The 23,001-nt window shown below is 40.0% G+C and overlaps 1 protein-coding gene across 14 annotated transcripts in view; it reads right to left on the bottom strand.

Moving 5' to 3' along the window:
• The window catches only part of BICD1 (BICD cargo adaptor 1), a 267,972-nt gene that overhangs the window by 85,673 nt on the left and 159,298 nt on the right, over positions 1-23,001 (bottom strand). For all 14 annotated transcript variants that reach the window (XM_073321643.1, XM_073321662.1, XM_073321652.1 and 11 more), the window contains one exon: positions 422-574. In XM_073321643.1, coding sequence (XP_073177744.1) covers positions 422-574 — 153 coding nt within the window. The remainder of the gene's footprint in view (positions 1-421; positions 575-23,001) is intronic.

The raw sequence follows: 23,001 nt of genomic DNA, 5'->3' as shown, positions 1-23,001 counted from the left end.
ACAACAGTTTTCTTGATTACTTCGCCAGCAACAATATTTTCCACAGAAAAATTTACATTTTTTCAGAGTAACATTTCTAAATGTCATATACGTATAAGTGGGTCTGAGTTTCCCTTCAACATCAATGGGAGTTGTGCACACGTATCAAGTGGAGAGCAACCCTGGATACTGTTTACAGCTGGTTGCAGTGGGGTTTTAACTTGTCATGGAACCTCCAGGTGCATTCAGCACTTTAGTAAGATTTCCAGTGTGTTAGTTTGCCAGTATTATATTTTATAATGACTGTTTAACAATAACCAGCAAGATATGAAGAATCTCATACTACATTAATTTAAGGTAGGTCAAATTATGCCGTTTTAAGTCAATCGGTGTTGTACTTTTTTTTTTTTAGTCTAGCATCTGAAATCTCTTCTGTGCTTACTTGGTTCTGTTTCAGTGTGGACACCAGTTTTTGCAAAGTAATATTTTCTTCTTCAAGCTCAGTGTAATCCTGAAGAAGTCTTGCCTCTCGGAACTTGTATTCTCGAATTTCATCTTTCATCCGTATTCTCTGCAACTCTGCCATTTCGTTATTCTGAAGGAGAGGGGAAAAAAACCAAAATGACGATTTCATTTCCAGCAGCATGAATGGTAAACATGGCCCCAGTGTATAACAAGGGCAACAAACAAGTAATCAAAATGATTTAACACTACATGTCAAAACAGCAGTACCACAATTTATATGGTGTCATACCACAGTTCCTAGTATTTGTTATACGGCTGGATGGACACAAATGAGCATATGAGATATGGAAACTTGAACAAAATAGTTCCAAGACTAATTTTCTATTTAAATTAAAAAACCCTCTAGTGCTTTATCGTCTCATTACTTTTATTTGCTAGAAGCCTGGTTGAAAGGCTTAAATCAAAACACAATTGTCTACTGTTTTTCACTAAAGGACAATACACTAAATTCATACAGCAGAAAAATGAATAATGGTGTCTGTCTTGCAAAGATAGCTATTAACCAAGATGAAGTAATATAAGAACCAACTTCATGTTTTGAAATCAAGTACAGGTATTTATGTGCTGTATTATTCAGTAAAACCTGTTGCAAGAGACTTCTCAAACGATGGAAAACTCAGTTGTTCAACAGATGTGGTCTTCTAATAAAGCTGGAGTATTTCAGGATAACAAGAGGCAGCTTCTTAAACCCAGAGGTTACTAATTAGAGTGGTCTCATTTCAGGTTCTGCTGTATGTATAAAGTGGTATAGGTAGAAGTCATTTCAACAATAACCCTACCAGTTTTCTAGACACTCATATATGTTTTCAAGAACTGCCATCAAAAAGTTATTTGACTGCACCTAATTCTAGGCTTGACAAATTTTTTGCATCTCGAGCTTGGGTTTGCTAAGGTTATTCTTCGTGGGAGACTCAAATGCTGAAGTGACCTTTAACCTCTCTAAATCATCAGATATCAGAGGCCTGATTTTAATGGTACACTTGTCTAACCCCACTGTCTTCTATGGAGTTACTCCTGATTTATAATTAGGCTTGTAATGATTTGATTTTTATCAGTAAATATCAACAGAAGTTGATTTCACCATACACAAACGAATGAGAATTATTTCCATCAATAATAATCAAAATTTAAAGACAGGCAAAGTAACGAAAATGCTGCTTGAAAACTTATTAAATTTTGATTTAAGGGTAAAATTTTGACATATGATGTCGACAGTTTGTATTTTAGCAGTTATAAAGCTTTAACTTTTTGAATCTCAAAGTTTGCTCTCATTAGCTAATTATTGGCTGACATCCTGCAACTGTGAAAATTTGAATGGATAAAAAATAAAAAGTGTAAAAATAAACATCAATATTATCTGTTGAAATGATAAACAAAATCCCATTCTACCAAGCCTATTTATAATGGAGTAGGTGAAAGTGAATCAGCAACAGATATGGCCTTTTAGGGTAAGACTGTCCACCACTGCTATGTATGTGAGCCCCTTCAGTCCTGATTCATGGCGGTAAGGACCATCAGTCATATCTTCCCCCTCCTGCAGGAACAATGAGCACTGCAGCCACAGTGGTACCCGGGGGGCACGACGGAGTATTCTATAGTAAGAAGAATGGCTACATTCATAATGATGGCATAGACTGTGTCTCTGCTGTGATGCCAGGAGGAGCAGAGATAGAAAATAATATAATCTATGATTTCTGCAGCAGGAGAGCAATCATAGACATATCTTTCTGAAACGTTGAACATCTCTGTAAGAAACAGGCACTATAGAAACTGCATTCAGTGATCTGTGTGTATCTGGCTCTGTATGCAGTGGCAGATTACCCACTGGGCCAATGGGGCCTGTGCCCAGGGGCCCCAGCCAATTGGAATGCCCCCACACTCTAACCTGCTCTGCCCGCCCGGCGCTCCTGTTGCGGAGCAGGGTCTGGGCGCGGAGGCTTGTCCCTCTCCACCCGCCTGTCTGTCTGGTGTGCCTGCTGGGGAGCGTGGTCAGGGCGCTGGGGCTTGCCCCGCTCCGCCTGCCTGGTGCTCCTGCAAGCCCCCGCACCCCAATCCTTGCTCCCCAGCAGGAGCAACGGGCAAGGGGATGGGGCAGGGCAAGCCCTCAGGCCCTGACCCCATTTCCCCAGCAGGAGGGTAGGAGGGTACTGCAGGTGGAAATGGTGAGGAGGGACCCCCATTTGCTCTGGCCCAGGGCCCCACAAAAGTGTAATCTGGCTCTGTCTTTATGTACATATTAATTCCTAGTACATAACGGTGCAGTAGTAAGTGTTATCAATTCTGAGTTGATCTGCAAGACACAGATATTTAGTTTTGCATTTGGGTTAAAGTGTAAAAGCCTAAAAGATAAACTATAAACCACTATAAAATATGTTGATGCAACAAAGATTACAAAGGATGACAAACAAGCACCTTATTAGACTAAGCCTTTTCATTCCAAATTAAAATTAATGAAAACTCCTGGCACTCAATTAAGAAAAGAAAAGAAACTGCAAGATCTCGAACTTGGAGCAAGACTTTAGTTGAAAGATCCCAGGTGGCAAAAGAGTCATGAAGCACCAGGGAAAAAAGGCCATTTAAATGTGTTCCTGCAACATTCCCTGCTGACTGAGCCTGCGAGTCAAACCTGGGAATGGCATTGTATATTATTTCTCAGGGGGAAGACAGCTTATGCCACCGGTGGGATAAATATAAAATACAATAAAAGAAATAGAGTTAGTCTAAGTTTGGTTAAGGAAATAATGTGTGTTGTAAAGAAAGGCCGGACTAGCAAGTAGAAGGAAGGCCTTGAAAACAGTGAGTTATAAGGCCAGAAGGAATGAAATAGGGGGCGTGTCTGGTTAAAAAAAACAAACAACTAATGACCTAAAGGGAAGTTTCTAAAAAGGAGACCAATAGGGTGACTGCACATGGTTTTAAATAAAGCAAAAGAGAATCTGTCTTAAAAAGAGTCATGAGTCTTCCCACCTCACATACCAATGTTATCTCAAAAACCAGGGGCTATGTAAACTAGGCAAAATGGAGAAACTGTTTGTGAGCCAGGAGGGGAAGAGAAAGGGAGGAGAGGCCTTGGAGAGAGAGAAGGCTGTAAGACTACGTCTGTCCTACGCAGCTTTTAGCGACACAGCTGTGCCACTACGGCAGTGCCATTAAATGCAGAGCCGTGTACCTGCTGTCTGTTGGCAGGAGAGAATTCTCCTGCTGACACAAAACTTCCACCCCCCACAAGAGGCAGTGGCTTTGTCGGCAGTAGGAGAGTGCTCCTGCCGACAAAGCGCTGCTCACACTGGCGCTTTTCGTCATTAACACTTTTGTCGGTCAGGGGGGTGTTTTTGTCTTTTTTCAACACCCCTGAACGACAAAAGTTTTGCCGACGAAGTGCCAGTTTAGACATAATCCAGATAAGATTGAGGGTAAGACTGAAAATAAGGGTGACTTGTCTCAAATTGGTTTTAGCTGAAATCAGTATGTGGCAATGACATCATTTGTTTGTTAAAGGGTATAAAAAATTATGAATTTGAAGATTCTTTGTCGTACTCTACCTGATCATGCTGGAGCACACCAGACTGAGACAGTTTTCCCTAGGTCTCGCAGAACTGTAAGTATACTGATCACATGTTTATGAATACTTTAGTACTGTATTGAGTGTAGTGACTGCTTATTTTTAGGCCGGCAGGCATGTTTAGAGAATTGTATAAAATACCATTTGACCTACACAATAAATAAAGGAATTAGTGGTTAAATTAGTGTCTGGTAATTTCCCACATTAGTATCAATAATGTCTAATATTAATAATTCCAATACCACTGAACAACTGCCTATGATTTCCATTTCTGACAGTATGTCTTTAATTTTGAGTCCTGTAGGGTCTGGGTAGACATGCAAGTCTACATTCATGAGAAATGCGAGACAAAATGGACTGAAGTGATAGCAGTATGGGGACGACACCCAGCTCTACCTCTCTTTCACGCCAAGCATAACTGCGCTGTCTACAACCTTACCAATGCCTGGAAGAGGATCAGCCCCTGGATGAAGAGAGGGTGGCTGAAAATCAACCCAGGCAACAAATGTGTTTTAAAGAATTCTCCTTCCCCATAACAGCCCCATCCATTAAAGGAATCTCTCTCAGGAATGCTGACATGGTCCACAGCAGTCTCAGGCCCTTAGCCAATTGCAGTTTAGGAAAGGTGTGTGATAGAACAGGATTAGGGTGCATTTGCAGAGTTACACAGGAAAACTAATGTCTGGTCACATTAAGTCTGATCCAAAGCCCATTGACTTCAATGGAAAGACGCCCATTGACTTCAATGGACTTTGGATCAGGCCTATTATGCCAGTCTTTCATGAGCAACAAATTTACATACAAAATTAAATTTTAAAAAACACACAACCAAAAAAATGTTGGAGGTCAAAAATCTTAACTAGTAATTTGTAACTGTTGGATTAAGCAAAGGGTAAGAAGGTTGAACAGCTGATAACATAAAATTAAGGTTTTAACAACAAATATACAAAACTAACCAATTATTTTGTCCTATACTTAATTTTTACAAAATCCATCACATACTCTGGGATACAGTAAATATTTAAAAAAAACAAAAAAACAAAAAAACACACAAACCCCAAGCTGGCTCAGCAATCAGCTACTTTGATCAAAAGGAACAGCTCTTAGAAAAAGCAGGAAGGGGACAAAATGGCCACAGATCAAAGGACCTGAATAAAAAGGCTTTTTACCAAATCCTGATGCATTATTTCACTGATGCACTACAAGCTATTTTATTTTGGAAACGGCTCTGAGATTCACTGAATGTCTAAGACCAAGGAATTGAACCATTTTCCCCCCTAATACAACATACAGCCACTGTACAGGAAGGCTGAATGGCTATCTTTCTTAAATTCATCATCTTAAAACAAACAGAATGCTCATTCCTTCGCCACATACCACTGCTTCTCCTCCACATTCTTGGACGTATAAACAGAACCACTTATATTTCTCCTCACTCCCTTCTTTTATCCACACAGAAAATGTTACTACAGAACAATACACTATTTGCTCTGGTTAAAACAAAAAACAGCAACAGCAAAAGAACCAGCCAAAAACTATGTCTGCTAACAGTTCTGTCTCCGATGTTACCTTAAGTGTATATCCAAAGCATTGGGTGGAAGCAAGCCTATTACTCTGTCACAGGGACCAACACCAACTCAGCTGGTTATTTTGAAAAGGTGATAAAATATTTCACTAACGTAAAACACAAATCTTGTCACTGAAAATGGCATAATATTGCACTCTATACTCCAACCTCTCCCTTGGCACTTTGCAAAAGCCTGCATTATGCTGGCAAAGATCCAGCTGCAAAGCACTGCTTCGTTTTCAATACTGCACCCTTTACTAGTACAGCACAATGTTTTATCATGGCTAATCTAAAAGCAATTAGTACCTAGTATGAGCAAACACCAGAAGAGGTCTTTCAGGCTAGTGTGTAATGTTACAGCATTTTCACTGTTATGCTATTTCTATGTGGTTTGCATTGGTGAAATATTCTTTTGTCTTTTCAAATAACATGCTGAGTTTGTATTTGGTCCCTGTCACAAGTATTATATTTGCTTCCACCAAATGTTCTGATTAAAGACATAGGAAATATGCCCACCAACAATTGTGTTTATTATTTTTTGTCAGTTTAAAAAAAATTATTTTTACCGAACAATACATGATTATGGAGTATACAACAGTCTCCTGCTACATACGCCGGGGTGGGAGCATGACACAAGTTTCACATTAGATCACCACATCAAGCCTCTCTATGGTGTTTTTGAAATGCACCAAAATACTTTTATATGATGTAAAATGGATCAGTCAGCCAGGCAATTTTCTAGATAAGCCACTAGGGGACAATTCTAACCCAAATGATTCTATGATCAGCAAAATAATTCATAATTAAACCTCACTTTTAATCATGTACGGACTATTAAAGTTCCAAGGGATGGCTGCTGATCCAGAAATATTTTCAAGAGTTTAACCAAAAGATTTTTATCACCTCCAGAGAAGATTCTTCTATCTATATTACTGTATCTGTAAAACACCCAAGAGGTGGAGCTAAAGGTACACGAGTAATGTTTTAATGCGTAGAGGTTATTTTCTGTCCCAATCACAAGAGGAATTTGGTGCAATTATTTTAATGCATCTGTGCCAAAAAAGCAAGAAAGAGACACCTATGAAACTAAAGAAAACAACAGACTTCTTGTCAGCATGGCATCAGACCGTGACTCATGTGCATTAACTATTGTAGGTGTTAACATATTGCTTAAAGCACTACTGGAAGTTATGCAGATGCTACTGTAATGAGGGCAATATAAGAACCTATATAGAATAGAATAAATCCCAAACAATGTAAAACTGAATGCACCAATTAAGATGGAACTTAAGAGTTTACATCTGCAAACATCGGACACGTCTTAAATGGCACTACTCATATATGTAAAGTACAGTACATGCCAAGTGTCTGGGCATATGCCTAAGGGTCATGGCCGTGAACTGTGAATTCTTCAGTTCAGGGAACCGTGTCTTCCTATGTGGTCACAATGTGCCTAGTACAATGGTACCCCTATCCTGACTGGGGTCTCTTGGGCATGAAAGGAACATAAAGGCACTTTAAACAATAAGCCTTTGTAGTTAATACAGCATATTAGTGTAAGTATAATATATTTTAGAACCATTTGGTTAAGGGATTGAAGAATGCAGCATTTTGAACTTTAAGATATTGAGCCAAATCCTCAGCTGGTGTAAAATAGTGCAGCTCTACTGACGGCAATAGAATTACACAGACTTATGCCAGCTGAGGATCTGATTCATTGTACTTTTGCCTTCTGTTCACTTTTTTATTTTAAGCAGAGAATTCTACCACAGAATTGAAGTAAACACTTCTGCCTTAGTAGTTTTAGATATGGAAAATTCTGGATCAAAATGCTTTTAATTTCATTTTGTGACATCTGTTGGGTTTTGATTTTAGCTACTATAATACTAATATTGGGAGTGTGGCAGAGCTCCAATCTTGTCCCCGTGGGTCCCGGGCTTCCAGGCTGTTTATGCTAGCTTCAGAGGCTCACTGCAACCCTCCATGTAGCCCTTCTCTCTCTAGGGCTAGGGATACAGTCTACTGAGCCCTTTCATCATAAGCCAGCAATGGAGGTTGGTGAGAGAGTTCCAGTCTCTGTTGCTCCTACGGCCTCATGCCCAAACAGTTTAGCCTCCTGTCCTGACAGGGGCCTGTTTTCCCCTCTCAGGAGATGTTTCTGTAGTGGTGGGCTGGGGGGAACCCAGGCCCGCCCTCTACTCCGGGTTCTGGCCCAGGGACCCTAATGGTAGTAGCTACTGGCAGCCAACCTTTTACTACCAGGGTTGCTATATTTCCCTGGGCCACTTCCCCACAGCTCTCCTGCTTCTCCCTTAACTTAGGGCTCCCTTACCAATGACTTGAGGGTATCTTCATTAACCAGCCCTTCAGCCACATTTCTTCCCTCTACCTGACTGGAGTGAGCCCTTTTATATTATCAGGGGGGCCTTAATTAGAGTCCAGTGGTAATATTAACTTAATGGCCTCACCTGACTCTTTGCAGGTTAATTGGAGTCAGGTGTTCTCATTAGCCTGGAGCAGCCCCTGCTCTGGTCAGTCAGGGAACAGATATTTGTTAATCCAGTGGCCAGTATATCTGCCTTCTGCTATTCTGCTGTAGCCATCTATAAAACCAGGGTGAGGAGGTTGGCTGATGGAGTCTCCTGTGACTGTGGGGCCTATTTTCGATCCTCTGTCCGTTCACGCCTCCGGGCAGAGTTCCTCTGGGCGGTGTCCACTGACTCCCTTGACGCCTTTGAGGAGCACTGGGCGCTGTCCGGGGTTCTCTGCTCAGTGTCCCCGTCAGGTTCCCTTCGTTTGACCCTTTGACCGCAACCCCGTCCCTGTTGTTCATTAGTTGTCCCCTGTAATTAATTGGTTTTCCAGGTCCTGTGGACTCCCCCCTTAGGCTGGGGGGGATCCTTTAGCAGTGGGTGGGCTTCGCCTGCCCACTTCCTGGATCCAAATAAGGCTATTCTGATGTACCCAACTGGCCTGGGTCTATCACAGGAGTTAGATATGTTTACATGGTTTATTTAGTGGAATATACGAGATGCTCTTAGAGAAATGCTGTGTTATTGTTATATTATTCTTTTAAGAAGCTGTTGCACAGCACACAACTAAAATTTCATTTACTTCCCAAAACTTGAAACATTTTGAAGTGGACAGATGCTGTCTACAGGATATACCTATGTAAGCAAAAACCTTATAGGGTGTCAAAAAATGAGTTATCTGGAGAAACAGAGTTTTAGTGTAATTAAGAATCTTTAAATTTTGTCAGTAAATTTTTCTTTTAAATTTACAAGCAACAACAGACTGCATCCAGTCATCTATTCCGCTACCCAGTACCAAGTATTTAAGTGCATAGTTTTTCATGAAACGTACAAAGCAATATGAAACCAAAAGGAAATTAAAAACAACTATATGTAAACTTTGTCTTTTTATTACATGTGTATACAACGGGCCCCTAATCCCAGATTGGGGCTTCAAGACATTTCTGCAATACAAATACATAACGATATGAAATATTCAACGTTTGAGCTGTGAAGAAGCTGTCGTTGCTATTTCACAAAGGATTTCAAGATTTCAAAATCTGGCTCCCTTCCAAATCAGAACGCAAACCAAAAATTTCAAAATTATCTTCCAAAGAAAAATCCATCGTCCCCCCCCCACCCCCACCCCACAGTTCATGAAAAACTATGCACTTGAGCCCCCCCCCCCCTCCCTGAAATTGCTTTGGGCTGAGATGTTTTTTGATTTTTACTTCTGTTTTTGTATGATAATTCAAAATGAAAAGTCTAAACATATTGCTGCAAAAATGTAGATATGGGGCATTCTGACATTGTCAAAACTTTTTTTCTGGTTTTCGTCCAAAATGAAATTCCACTGAAATCCACCTAATTTTGCAAAGTGTTTTGATTTTTATACAACTGCATATTCTGACCAAATATAGTTCCCTCAAAGTTTCTCAGATCATCTTTAGTTAACATGTCTTTTTATTCTCTGGAACAGAGCTAGGCCGATTCCCCAGATGTTTCATTGATCCTTTACAAGTATATAGTTAGGAGTCTCATTTAGGCTTATATATGGACATGGGGTCATGAGCATTTTTTCCACATTACTTCACATAAAACTCAAGGGAGGGATTCCAAGTTAAGCAGAAGTCATGGCTGCAGCTTTTGGCACAATAAAAAGCCTATTTTCTTCCACAGTGAATGCTTATCAGCTCTAACAAATTTATTTGAGCATAAGCTCTCATGAGCTACAACTCACTTCATCGGATGCATCCAATGAAGTGAGCTGTAGCTCACGAAAGCTTATGCTCAAATAAATTTGCTAGTCTCTAAAGTGCCACAAGTCCTCCTTTTCTTTTTGTGAATACAGACTAACACGGCTGCTACTCTGAAACTTATCAGCTCTGTTAATCAGAAAACAATCAGATATGTGCACCAAAGCTAGTCTACACTGGACCAAAGTTTAAGTCTTATCTGGTGGGAAGTGCAGCCACAACCATTTGCACTGTATGTGAATTTATAGCATTAATTTAGTAATTCAGGAGCAAGAAAAATGAAGAAGGTTGGTACTTTGGTTTTAAGAACAGAATATTGTATGTATGCAATACAAAAGCCCATTTGAACATGACATTTGTAATGTACTAACAATAAATGGGATGTTTTGAAGCCAATTATGTCAGTTAGACAATTTATGATTAAACTAATGTCTGCTCTCTCGAGTCTGGGAACACCTATCATTGTAAATTTGGCTGCCAAATTCACTTTAATCTACACACATGAAAATAAAAGGTGTGGGTTTTGTAGACACCAATACTTAATACACCCTTTTAGTTATATTTTATCTTGATTTAGAATTTAACATATTATTATAATTAATTATATTAATTATATTATATTATACATAATTTCTGTTTCTTGCTCCATCCTAAATTTGTTTCTATTTGGCCTTAGGAAAACATAAATAAATAAATGAATGAAAACTTCTTGAGAATAATAATAGTAATAATAATAATAATAATAATAATAATAAAAACCACCAAAAAAAAAAAACGCCAAAATGTCCTTATTCTACTGCCTTTGAGGTAGACTGTTAGGAGCTATATGGTCCAATTACATCTTTTCTTTTAAAAAAATTGGTTTGTGTTTGGGTTTTAACAAACAAACAAAATGGAAGAGTAAATCTATTTCTGCATCCTATAGGGCATATTCTATCCTCCTGGCATGGTTTACAAGGAAGCAAACCAACCCATAAGGGGGGAGAGGAAAAGCCATGCTCTCTCCTCTTCTGCCCTATAGGAGCCCCTCTCTGTGACAACATTACAATTAGAAATCTGGGGATTTTGGTGACCGCAGAGGGAATACAGCCAGGGATCAGCTGCTCTATACAGCATGATACCCTCAAGAGTTAGCAGATTTCAAAGAAAAAAATCCACTCAAACATTAACGATGCACCAAACCAGGAATGGAATAATGTGACGGGTGGTCCATCGAAACAACATTAATCCACCATGTAAACCCATTCCATGCATGCGAGGTGCCACAACACCATTCTTCCTTCCAGCCTGGAAGGCACCACATGGGGCTGGGGATCTATGCAGAGTATGTGGAGGTCGACCAGAAGGGAGGATGGGTACATAGTACCCATTGTTTCCCACAACTGCATGTGAAAGCTAATTAAAAGTGAACTAAAGCCTGAGTCCCGATCCTGCATCAGGATCCATTAGTGCCATCCCTGTGTCCATGCAGAGCCCTCTTGATTAAGTGGAACTCTGCATGGGCACAGAAGTCTAAGGCCTTGTCTACACTGCCACTTTACAGCACTGCAACTTTCTCGCTGAGGGCTGTGAAAAAACACCCCCCTGAGCGCTGCAAGTTTCAGCGCTGTAAAGTGGCAGTGTAGACAGTGCACCAATGCTGGGAGCCACGCTCCCACACTGGTAGCTACTCCCCTTACGGGGGTAATTTTTTTACAGCAGCCACGGAGCGCTTTAACGTTGTTAGTGAAGACATACCCTACATTGGAGGATCCTGATGCAAGATCAAGGCCTGTAGCAGTCGAACTCCCCTAATGAGACACACACAGAGTAGCGATATTCAGAGAAACTGAAAATCAAATATGATAATAATTAGGGCTGTTGATTAACTTCAGTTAAGTCATGCAATTAACTCAAAAAAATTAATCACAAAAAAATTAATCACGATTAATTGCAGTTTTAATTGCACTGTTAAACAATAGAATACCCATTGAGTGTGTATTTAATATTTTGGATGTTTTTATGCATTTTCATATATATTGTATTCTGTGTTGTAATTGAAATCAAAGTGTATATTATTTTTATTACAAATATTTGCACTGTAAAAATGATAAAAGAAATAATTTTCAATTCATCTCATACAAATACTGTAGTGCAATCTCTTTGTCGTGAAAGTGCAACTTACAAATGTAGATTTTTTTGTGTAACATATAGAGTCATAGACTTTAACGTCAGAAGGGACCATTATGATCGCCTAGTCTGACCTCCTGCAGGCCACAGAATCTCACCCACCCACTCCTATAATAAACCCCTAACCTATGTCTGAGCTACTGAAGTCTTCAAATCATGGTTTAAAGATTTCAAGGTGCAGAGAATCCTCCAGCAAGTGACCTGTGCCCCACGCTGCAGAGGAACGCGAAAAACCCCCAGGGCCTCTGCCAATCTGCCCTGGACGAAAATTCCTTCCCGACTCCAAATATGGTGATCAGCTAAACCCTGAGCACGTGGGCAAGACTCACCAGCCAGACATCCAGGAAAGTATTCTCCGTCGTAACTCAGATCCCACCCCATCTAACATCCCATTACAGGCCATTGGGCATATTCACCGATAATCAATTAATTGCCAAAATTAGGCTATCCCATCATACCATCCCCTCCATAAACTTATCAAGCTTATAAGTGCTTGCCACTGCTCCCCTTGGAAGGCTGTTCCAGAACTTCTGGATGGTTAGAAACATTCATCTCATTTCAAGTCTAAACTTCCTGATGGCCAGTTTATATCCATTTGTTCTTGTGTCCACATTGGTATTGAGCTTAAATAGTTCCTCTCCCTCCCTGGTATTTATGCCTCTGATATATTTATAGAGAGCAATCATATTTTCCCTCAGCCTTCTTTTGGTTAGGCTAAACAAGCCAAGCTCTTTGCGTCTCCTTTCATAAGACAGGTTTTCCATTCCACAGATCATCCTAGTAGCCCTTCTCTGTACCTGTTCCAGTTTGAATTCATCCTTATTAAACCAGAACTGCACACATATTGTGATACACCCAGGCCAGTTGGGTACAGCAGAGTAGTAGAAGGCAAATATACTGGCCACTGGATAAGCAGTTTCTGTTCCCTGACTGACCAGAGCGAGGGCTGCTCCAGGCTACGGTGGACACATGACTCCAATTGGCCTGCAAACAGTCAGGTGAGGCTGTTAAGATAATGTGAACGCCTGACTCTACTGAGGCCCCTCTGATACTGTAAAAGAGCTCACTCTGGTCAAGTTGGGAAAGGAAAAGGGAGCCAGAGGAAAGGAAGTGTGACCGAAGAGCTGGGTAATGAAGACACCCTCAAGCCACTGGAAAGGGAGCCCTAAGGTAAGGGTGAAGAAAGCATTAAGAGAGAGAACCGGGAGAGCTGTGGGGAACTGGCCCAGGGAAGTGTAGCAGCTCTGGCAGTGAAAGGTTGGCTGCCAACAGCTGCTGCCACTAGGGTCCCTGGGCCAGAACCTGGAGTAGAGGGTGAGCCTGGGTTCCCCCCAACCCGTCACTACACAAACACCTCCTGGGAGGCGAAGACAGGCCCCTGTCAGGAAAGCAGGCTAAACTGTTCTTGAATAAGCCCATAGGGACAACAGAGACTGTGGGAGTTCTCTCACCAACCTCCTTGCTGGCTTTATGATGAAAAGGGCTCAGTAGACTTTAACTCTGGCCCTAGAGAGAGAAGGGCTTCGTGGAGGGTTGCAGTGAGCCTCTGAGGCTAGTATAAACTGCCTGGAAGTGAGGGACCCACGGAGACAAGGCTGGAGCTCTGCCACAATATCTGCACTCAAAACCAAAACAATGTAAAGCTTCAGAGCATACAAGTCCACTCAGTCCTACTTCTTGTTCAGCCAGTCGCTAAGACAAACAAGTTTGTTTACATTTACAGGAGATAATGCCGCCCTCTTCTTATTAACAATGTTACCAGAAAGTGAGAACAAGCATTTGCATGGCACTTTTGTAGCTGGCATTGCAATGTATTTACGTGCTAGATATGCTATACATTTGTATGCCTCTTCATGCTTCAGCCACCATTCCAGGGGACATGCTTCCATGCTGATGATGCTCGTTAAAAAAATAATATGTTAATTAAATTTGTGACTGAACTCCTGGGGGAGAATTGTATGTCCCCTGCTCTGTTTTACCCACATTTTGCAGTATATCTCATGTTATAGCAGTCTCGGATGATGACCCATCATGTGTTGTTCATTTTAAGAACACTTTCACAGCAGATTTGACAAAATGCAATGTGAGATTTTTAAAGATAGCTACAGCACTCGACCCAAGGGTTTAAGAATCTGAAGTGCCTTCCAACATCTGAGAGGGACCAGGTGCGGAGTATGCTTTCAGAAGTCTTAAAAGAGCAATACTCAGATGCAGAACCTACAGAACCTGAACCACCAAAAAAAGAAAATCAACCTTCTGCTGGTGACATCTGACTCAAAAGAGGATGAAAATGAACATGCATTGGTCCGCACTGCTTTGGATTGTTATCGAGCAGAACCCATCATCAGCATGGACGCACGTCCCCTGGAATGGTGGCTGAAGCATGAAGGGACATATGAAGCTTTAGCGCATCTGGCACATAAATATCTTATGACACCAGCTACAACAGTGCCATGAGAATGCCTGTTCTCACTTTCAGGTGACATTGTAAATAAGAAGCAGGCAGCATTATCTCCTGCAAATGTAAACAAACTTGTTTGTCTGAGCGATTGGCTGAACAAGAAGTAGTACTGAGTGGACTTGTAGGATTTTTGAATGCAGTTTTTTTGTACATAATTCTACAATTGTAAATTCAACTTTCATGATAAAGAGATTGCACTACAGTACTTGTATTAGGTGAATTGACAAATACTATTTATTTAGTTTTTTTACAGTGCCAATACTTGTAATCAGAAATAAATATAAAGTGAGCACTGTACACTTTGTATTCCGTTTTGTAATTGAAATCAATATATTTGAAAATGTAAAAAACATCAAAAATATTTAAATAAATGGTATTCTATTATTGTTTAACAGTGCAATTAATCGCGATTAATATTTTTAATCACTTGACAGCCCTACTAATAATACAGAAAGCCTCATAAACTCTGGGCTTGTCTATACGGTGCTTTATTCTGCAACAGAGGGAAGTAAATTCTAGTGAGACCTAGAGGGTGGCTTGCTAACTGGCCCATGCGGACCCTGCTGGCAGGTACTAAAAGCTCACTAGTGGACATTAAGGTAGTACTGTTTGAAATGGGATTTACATTAATATGCAAGCAGGAACTTTTAGTGCATGCCAGCAGGGTCCACATGGGCCAGTTAGTGCACCAGCCACTAGTGTGCACTTGGATCTACACCCCTCTGGTGTGACTAATGCACTGTGTAGACAAGCCCTCTATTTCTCATGGTTCCATTACCAAACTCGGTGGTTTAGGCCAAGTTTTACATCAAGTTCATGAGTGTGTTCCAATCTGAAATTCAAGGATTGTGAACCCATGCCATGCAAAATGCAAAAAAGTTTGCGCAGACCCCTGCACAGCACAAACAATCAGTTGGATGCATGTGTGCAACGCACACTTATTTACTTAAGAGTTGTGCAATTTGCTTTCACCATCTCTTCCTCAGGCATAGAGGATCTTGCTTCCTAGAAAAATAGAACTAACATCAAGCTAATACAAAGAGTTGCTCCCTAAGGGTAAACTGAGATTGAGCCAGTATATTGAAGGAAATAGAAGAAGAAATCAATTTGAATGTGCTCTAGAAAGCAGTTTGCATAAATTACTACAGGCTAGAGAGAAACTGGATTTTAGTTTCACGGCTTATGAGCGCTGCAAAATTGGGCAGCTACCAAGTCATCCTACTTCAAAAGACACATGCTATATATACCTGTAGGTCTTTTAAAATAGTTTTAGTAGAAAAATGTGTTCTGTAAATTGACAGTTGCCACTGCATCTTAAAAGCTCTTTGTAGATTTGCATAAGCCATCTCTCTCAAAGCCAGTAAACTATATCAAACTCTCCTTACTCAAAATCAATGGTACGATATCACCCGCTGTTATGAAAATAGAAAAAATATGAATAGCTAGCACGACAGCAATTCTCACTCTTTTCCAAGATGGCACTCAGAAAATGGCAGTGTTCATCTTGAAAAAACACTTCTGTACCAGAAAGTCCAAATGTTGTCTCAGTGATAAATTCTGTCACTGATAAGGGAAGAGAATTTCTCCACAGTGCATATGCAATTCCAGTGCTTAAAATCTACATATTCTTTTACCTCACACACATGTTGCAAGACAAACCTAATACACTGCAACGTATCTGACCTTGCATGCAGAGCACACATGCTTAGTTTTTCTATGACATCAGGCACATGTGTTGGTGTTAAGAAGATGGCAAGCTTTCAGTGACTAATTTCTTTCTTCCCAGAACATCTCGCATTTTTGTTTTTGCCACTGTGTTTGAGTGACTTCAGCAATGAGTTATGACCAAAGATGAGATTCTTCTGTGATGGTAAACTACGTCTTTCAGAGCTGAATGTCATATACCACTTTTTTTTACTGGTTTTGGCACACGTGGTAATTCATTAATATCAATTGCTATATGCAAGGGCACATCTTCACTGGCAACGGTAAAGCGCTGGCTAAAAAACCCACCTCCACGAGGGGCGCAGTTCCCAGCGCTGGTGCACTGTCTACACTGACACATTACAGCACTGAAACTTGCAGCGCTCAGGAGGGTGTTTTTTTCACACCCTTGAGCGAGAAAGTTGCAGCACTGTAAAGTGCCAGTGTAGACAAGCCCTTAGTAAAACAAACCACCATTGGAGGTTATGTGAATTCCTTGATAACTTACGTGGTTTTTTTTTCTCTGCCAGTTCATTATAAATTGATTTTAAACATGGTCTTGACTATTTTGCTCTGACCTTTCTTTTATTTATTTTAAAATACAGATAATACCTCCAGTACTCTTACATCACATCTTACAGTCATCAAAGGTGACTTTTACAGTGACAATTTTCTCTCTCAGCTTTGAAGGACTGATCAAGTGAGAAATATCAAGATACGCTGCATGATACCAGAGAATGTCCCAAACATAATATATTCTATGGAAACAGAATACAAGGGCCAATTACTCCTGATATAATCAGCCTGAGAGCTACTCAGACATGAGATACATGGTAGCTGAACCCTACAATTAAATTGTTGTTTTCGAAGTCAAATAAGAACGGAATGTAGTAGCAGGTAACAAACAATATCCCTTCGCCCTGAGGGTTTGCCTGAAACTCAATAACATTAGAAATGGAAGGAATGGGGTTAAAATCATATTTAAATCCACTTTTTTTTCATTACTCTTGCTTGTATTAACCCTTTGAAAGCTTGAATTTAGAATTTGTTGCCTTAGGAGGGAGTTTGTTTTTACTTACCACTGGGCTTCTATATGAGGTTATTACTGAAGGAATGCTTAGGAAGCTGGGCTGATTGCAATAATTCTCTTGAGAAAAATCTCAGTGAAATCTTTGGTTTTTATAAAAAAAGAATTAAATATACTTCATCCAAAAAGTCTTCCCTGAGGATGCCCAGAAGTATTCAAAAAACAGCTCATTCTTTATCCCACTCACTAAAGAATCAATAGTTAATATTTTAAAGTATACAAATAGAGCTAGTTGGGAATTTTTTGATGGAACTCTTTTTCCATGGGAAAACGCAGATTCTTTGAAACTCAGTGTGATGCTGTGGCAGAAAGAGCTAATGCAACCCTGGGATCTCGAGTAGTAGTAGAGAGGTAATTTGATCTCTATATATAGCACTGGTGCAACCGCTGCTGGAATACTGTGTCCAGTTCTGGTGTCCACAATTCAAGAATGATGTTGATAAATTGGAGAGGGCTGAGAAGAGCAACGAGAATGATTACAGAATTAGAAATCACACCTTATAGTGATAGACTCAAAGAGCTCGATCTATTTAGCTTAACAAAGAGAAGGTTCAGGGGTGACTTGATTAGAGTCCAGAAGTATCAACTCGAGGAACAAATATTTAATAATGAGCTCTTCAACTTAGCAGAAAAAGGTTTAACACAATCCAATGGCTGGAAGTTAAAGCTAGACAAATTCAGATTGAAAATAAGGCATACATCTTTAACACTGAGAGCAGTTAGCCATTGGAACAATTTATGAAAGTTAAATTTACTGACGACTTTTTAAATCATGAGTGGATGTTTTTCTAACAGAGATGGTCTAGGAATTGTTTTGGGAAGTCCAATGGCCTGTGTTATACAGGAGGTCAGACAAGATAATCACAGTGTTCCCTTCTGGCCTTTGAATCTATGAATATAAGGAACAGAACTGTACTGGGGTCTGTGAAGCTGATTCTTGTAAACAGATGAATCATGAAATCACCTCTCATCAGCATATATATTAACAAAAATGTAAATTGCTTTATTGCTGTAACTACAAGTCTGATTGCATAAGGTGTTTGTGTAACAAACATAAGAAAGTAGCTAGTAGTAAATAAATATTATATTTAGAATGCTTTATATTTATGCTAAATTGTATAACTTTGAACTGCACTGAAGTTAGATGGTTGTAATCTGTGTTAGCCAGCATCCTATACAATTCATAGTGCTCATATATATGTATGTATTAATACGTTTATATAACTATGAATTGTATTCATGTTAAGCTCTTCCCAGGATGCTGTTTAACCAAGAGGAAATGCGAAGTGTTGTATTTCAGTGTGAGCTAAAGAGACATACCAGAGAGGCCCAGGCCAAGACAAACAATTTCGTTGATGCTCAGCTAACATGCTCTCTGTACCAAGCTAGGTTAGGGCAGCATGTCTCTTAAGTTTTGCTGACTTCTGGAAAACTATGCTCAAAACAAGATAAGAAACTGATAAGAACTGGTGCATAAATCCTAGGGAATACTGTGGGATTTGTGAATCTTCCATTTTGTTGTAAACAAGGGCAATAATAAGCAAAAGTGATCCCTTAATTGCAGAACAGATTGGATGCTGAGAGATGCTGTTTCCCAGGTTGGTTTGGTAAAGTATTAACCCATTCCTTTCTGTGTTGCGTTCTCTTGTGTGACTAATAAAGCTGACTGAGCCTCAGTTTTCTGACGTCTCCTCGATAATCTAAATCAAACCCCAACACAACTAAGATGAAATACCAGGGAACAATTACCCTAAATGCTCTTGTTTCAACTTGTATTCTAGTTTGTGCTCTATGGTTTAATATTGCTAAATAGTAACTGGTTATATATTGTAAAATAAGAACAGATGAAGCAGTCTGGTAAAGTGTCTGTCTATCTTTCCTTCTCACTTGCTCAACGCTCACTGTCTTGACTCATGATGCAAGTTCACTCATTCCTCAGTCAGTTTTCAATGCCAGATAGTAGCTGAACTTCTAATGTAAAAAAAAAACACTTTAGCTCTTTATGCATCATTACAAAGGCGGGGGGGAGAGACAACCCAAAATCCCAAAAGCCATGAGTGCTCTGGTCTCTGCAGCAGCACTTCCCTTAATGTTCTGTGAACCTTAGTATCTTCCAGCAACCAAGTTTTCTTTTTGATTAAAACTTCCAAGCTCCGTAATCTCACCAAGATCATGAGCCTGGGAAGAGATTTGGAACTGAAGCAGAAACACTTCAGAGAAACAAGAAAGTGAATGTAAATAGTAAATATGAGAGTTATTCTGTGCTGTTGGCCTACCAAGGGAATGGGGCTGGGAGGAACGCTATCAAGGCATTTAGGCTGTCTGTTCGCTGGGAAAAATTTTTTTAACACATATTAGCTAACATATTAACTAGCATGTATTAAAATCCTAGTGTGGACAAGGCAAGCTGTAATTGTATCACATTACCAGGTCAAGGAAAACCCACAGAGGGAACCTCAAGTGTATTTCTACCAGCTAGCGCATGTTAAAATTATAACTAGTCTTGTCCACACCAGTTGTTGTTAATGTTGTTTATTGGTACTAACATACTGCCTAGGAGCCCCAGTCATGGACCAGGACCCCAGTGTACTAGGGGTGCTGCACAGACACAAAACAAAAAAAAAATGCCCCTGCCCCAAAGAGTTTAAAATCTAACATTTTAGCATGTATGGTACTATGCGTTAGCTAGTGTATTAAAATACACCTTTTTTCCCTAGCCTGGGCCTGACCTAAAAGTTTGTATGAACTAGGAAAAGCAGTCAAGGTTAGCTAGGGGGCAGTTAACATGTCATAGCTTAACCTGACCTTTTCCCTATTGTAGATGCAGGTTAACACCTTTTACCTCAATATAACTAGCTGAGGTAAAGTATGTTAACTTGTACCTAACACTAGGGGAAAGACTGTGGTTAGGCCAAGGTTAGGGAATACCTGTTAGGTAATGCTGATTTAATCTCAGCCTCTTTCTAATTTAGAAAAACCCTAAGAGGCTGACCTAAACCCACTAAAGTCAATAAAGAAAACAAAACAACAAAAACCATTGGCTTCACTGGGCTATGTATCAGATCCCAAATTTCTGGCCACCTTGGAAGTGTGCGGGGAGTGAGCAGTGTGCAGCCTTCTATGGCCGAAGGCATGGTCACTCTCATGCAGGGAATTTGAAACAACAGGCTCCTCCAGACTGTGAGTGATGCTCAAAGGACCCATCCCTCCCATCCCTGGGAAAAGATTTGGAGACTGAGCTCCTTCTTACTGCACAGTGTAGTTTGTCACTTCATCAGAGGTGTACCACACTCATTAAAGGAAGCTCTAATGTTTCTGGATGGAGCACCTCCTAGCGCTGTTGGGCCCTTTGAAAACATTGATATGCTACAGCACTTGTTTCATACCAGATCTATCCTTTGTTCTCACAGTGAAAGTGCACTTCTTTATATGGAACAGTCTCCATTAATATGGGCTTTCACAGATAAACAAAAGCCAATGATGCAATTTTTTCCTGCTTAGAATCTCAATTAGAATCTTGGATTTAGCAACAGAAGACAGCTTTGAAAGTGACGGGGAAATGGGAAACATAGCTGATGGGGAGAGAATATTTTTAAAATGAAACATTTGTTTAAAGTATAAATTATATTTCAAACCCCTGTCATTAAATTAGGGACACTTAATTTATTAACAAACCTTTGCTGACTGTAAAGTTTATAAAAGGAACTGTACTTTAATTAAATTTAAAATGCCACCATAAAATACTAACGAGTGTTCTGTATTTTCCTTACATTGGGACTATAGTAGTTAGAAATATGAAAAAAGCTACTAACTCATGGAGTCCATCCCCTCCCCAAGAAGGAAACAGAAGAAATAGCAATAATAGACTGGTACTAATACAATTAGAAAACATTCCACCAATACTGGCAAATGAATAAAAAGTTGCATTAATTGATTCTTGGCACACCCCTGGAGTGGGAATATGCAGAGGACACGAAGAATAAATGAAAGTTACCTACCTTATTAACTGAAGTTTACTTTAGTTCCTTGGGGCCAATGTGTATGCATTATATTGTATTACTAAAGAATGTGTTTTTACTTGAAGTGGAGGCAGAGGGAAGAATGAATATAGTCTAGTGGTCTGAACATTAGACAGGGAGCTAGGAACTCCTGAGTTTTAGTCCTAGCTGCATCACTGATTCCCACTGTGTCGCCAGTCAAATCACTAAAGGCCAGTTTTAAAAAAAATATTTAGGCACCTAAAGCTGCAGATAGGTGCCTAAATACCTTTAAAAATCCAGCTGTGAGTAGCAGAGGCCAGTGTGCCTTAGTTTCCCCATCAGTAAAATGAGTAGAAATACACTCCCATCACTGTAAAGTTGAGAGGATTAATACTTGTTTGGTGCCTGGAAGGTGAAAAGTGCTATGGTATGTAAGTGGCAAACAGATACTAGCTAAACAATATCATACTGTACAAAAAAAGCTGTAAATATTATATATTTACAATTTTAAAATATATATATATAATTTTATAAGCAAAAAGGTTTGAGCACAGATAGAATATTTCTCCATAGTCAGCTATTTCACATATGAATCAGATTAATGTTTGCTACGGAACACATACTGGTTACATTATCCCTGTAAGCATATGGAGAGAAGAATATATGGCAGCACTACTGAAGAAGCAATAGGAATTGCAGCATTACTAGTATGAGCTGAGAAAGTGATTCATCTGTGAAAGAGAATGTTAGGAGGAGTAATGGTCTCAAGTTGCAGTGCGGGAGGTTTAGGTTGGATATTAGGAAAAACTTTTTCACCAGGAGGGCGGTGAAGCATTGGAATGGGTTACCTAGGGAGGTGATAGAATCTCCTTCCTTAGAGGTTTTTTAAGGTCAGGCTTGACAAATCCCTGGCTGGGATGATTTAGTTGGGGATTGGTCCTGCTCTGAGCAGGGGGTTGGACTAGATGACCTCCTGAGGTCCCTTCCAACCCTGATAGTCTCTGATTCTATAATTCTATGTGGCTAGCATGGTAAAATGCTGGTATTTGGGGTGGGGGGGGGGTTTCCCCTGAAATGGCAAATTGTGGGATTTTTAGAAAACAGCACCAAATAAGGTTTCCTGATACTTCCAAGAGTAAATCCATACTGCAATACATCACGTCCCTGCCAACAAAAACACACAAAACTCACGGCCAGGGCTGTCCTTAGGCATTCACAGCATACATGGCTGTGTGGGGCACCCGAAAATTTGGGGCACCCCTGGGTCTTAGTGTCCACCATCCCGACTCTTCCTATCCCTGTTCTGACCCCTCCTGCAGGCTCCCTCCACAGCTGGCTGCTGCAGCCTGGTGAGTCTTCCTCCGGAGGGATCTAGTATTTAAAAGTGAAAAGGCCTTCCAGCCTGCCAGACCTATTAGCACAACACTGAAACTGTTAAAGAGCCATTCAAGCAGTAATGAAGCCATTTAACAGACATTTGCCAATCCCCAGGTATATACTGTCAGTTTCTGAATTTACTGACAAAAACAGTTATGCATTACTTTAATATTTACTCAGAATATGTTAGTTTACAGGACCTTAGTTTAAAATTTGCTTTAAAAATATTTCATTAGTGTGTTGCTGAAGATTAAAAATCACATCTCTAAAAAAAACTTGCATAGATTTTTACATGCACAATCTGAGTATTCATCTTTAGCCTT

Source organism: Lepidochelys kempii, chromosome 1 (assembly GCF_965140265.1).
Source record: "Lepidochelys kempii isolate rLepKem1 chromosome 1, rLepKem1.hap2, whole genome shotgun sequence".
Taxonomy (NCBI): domain Eukaryota; kingdom Metazoa; phylum Chordata; order Testudines; family Cheloniidae; genus Lepidochelys; species Lepidochelys kempii.
The sequence above is the reverse complement of the archived record's forward strand: the minus strand, read 5'-3'. Positions and strand labels throughout refer to the sequence as shown.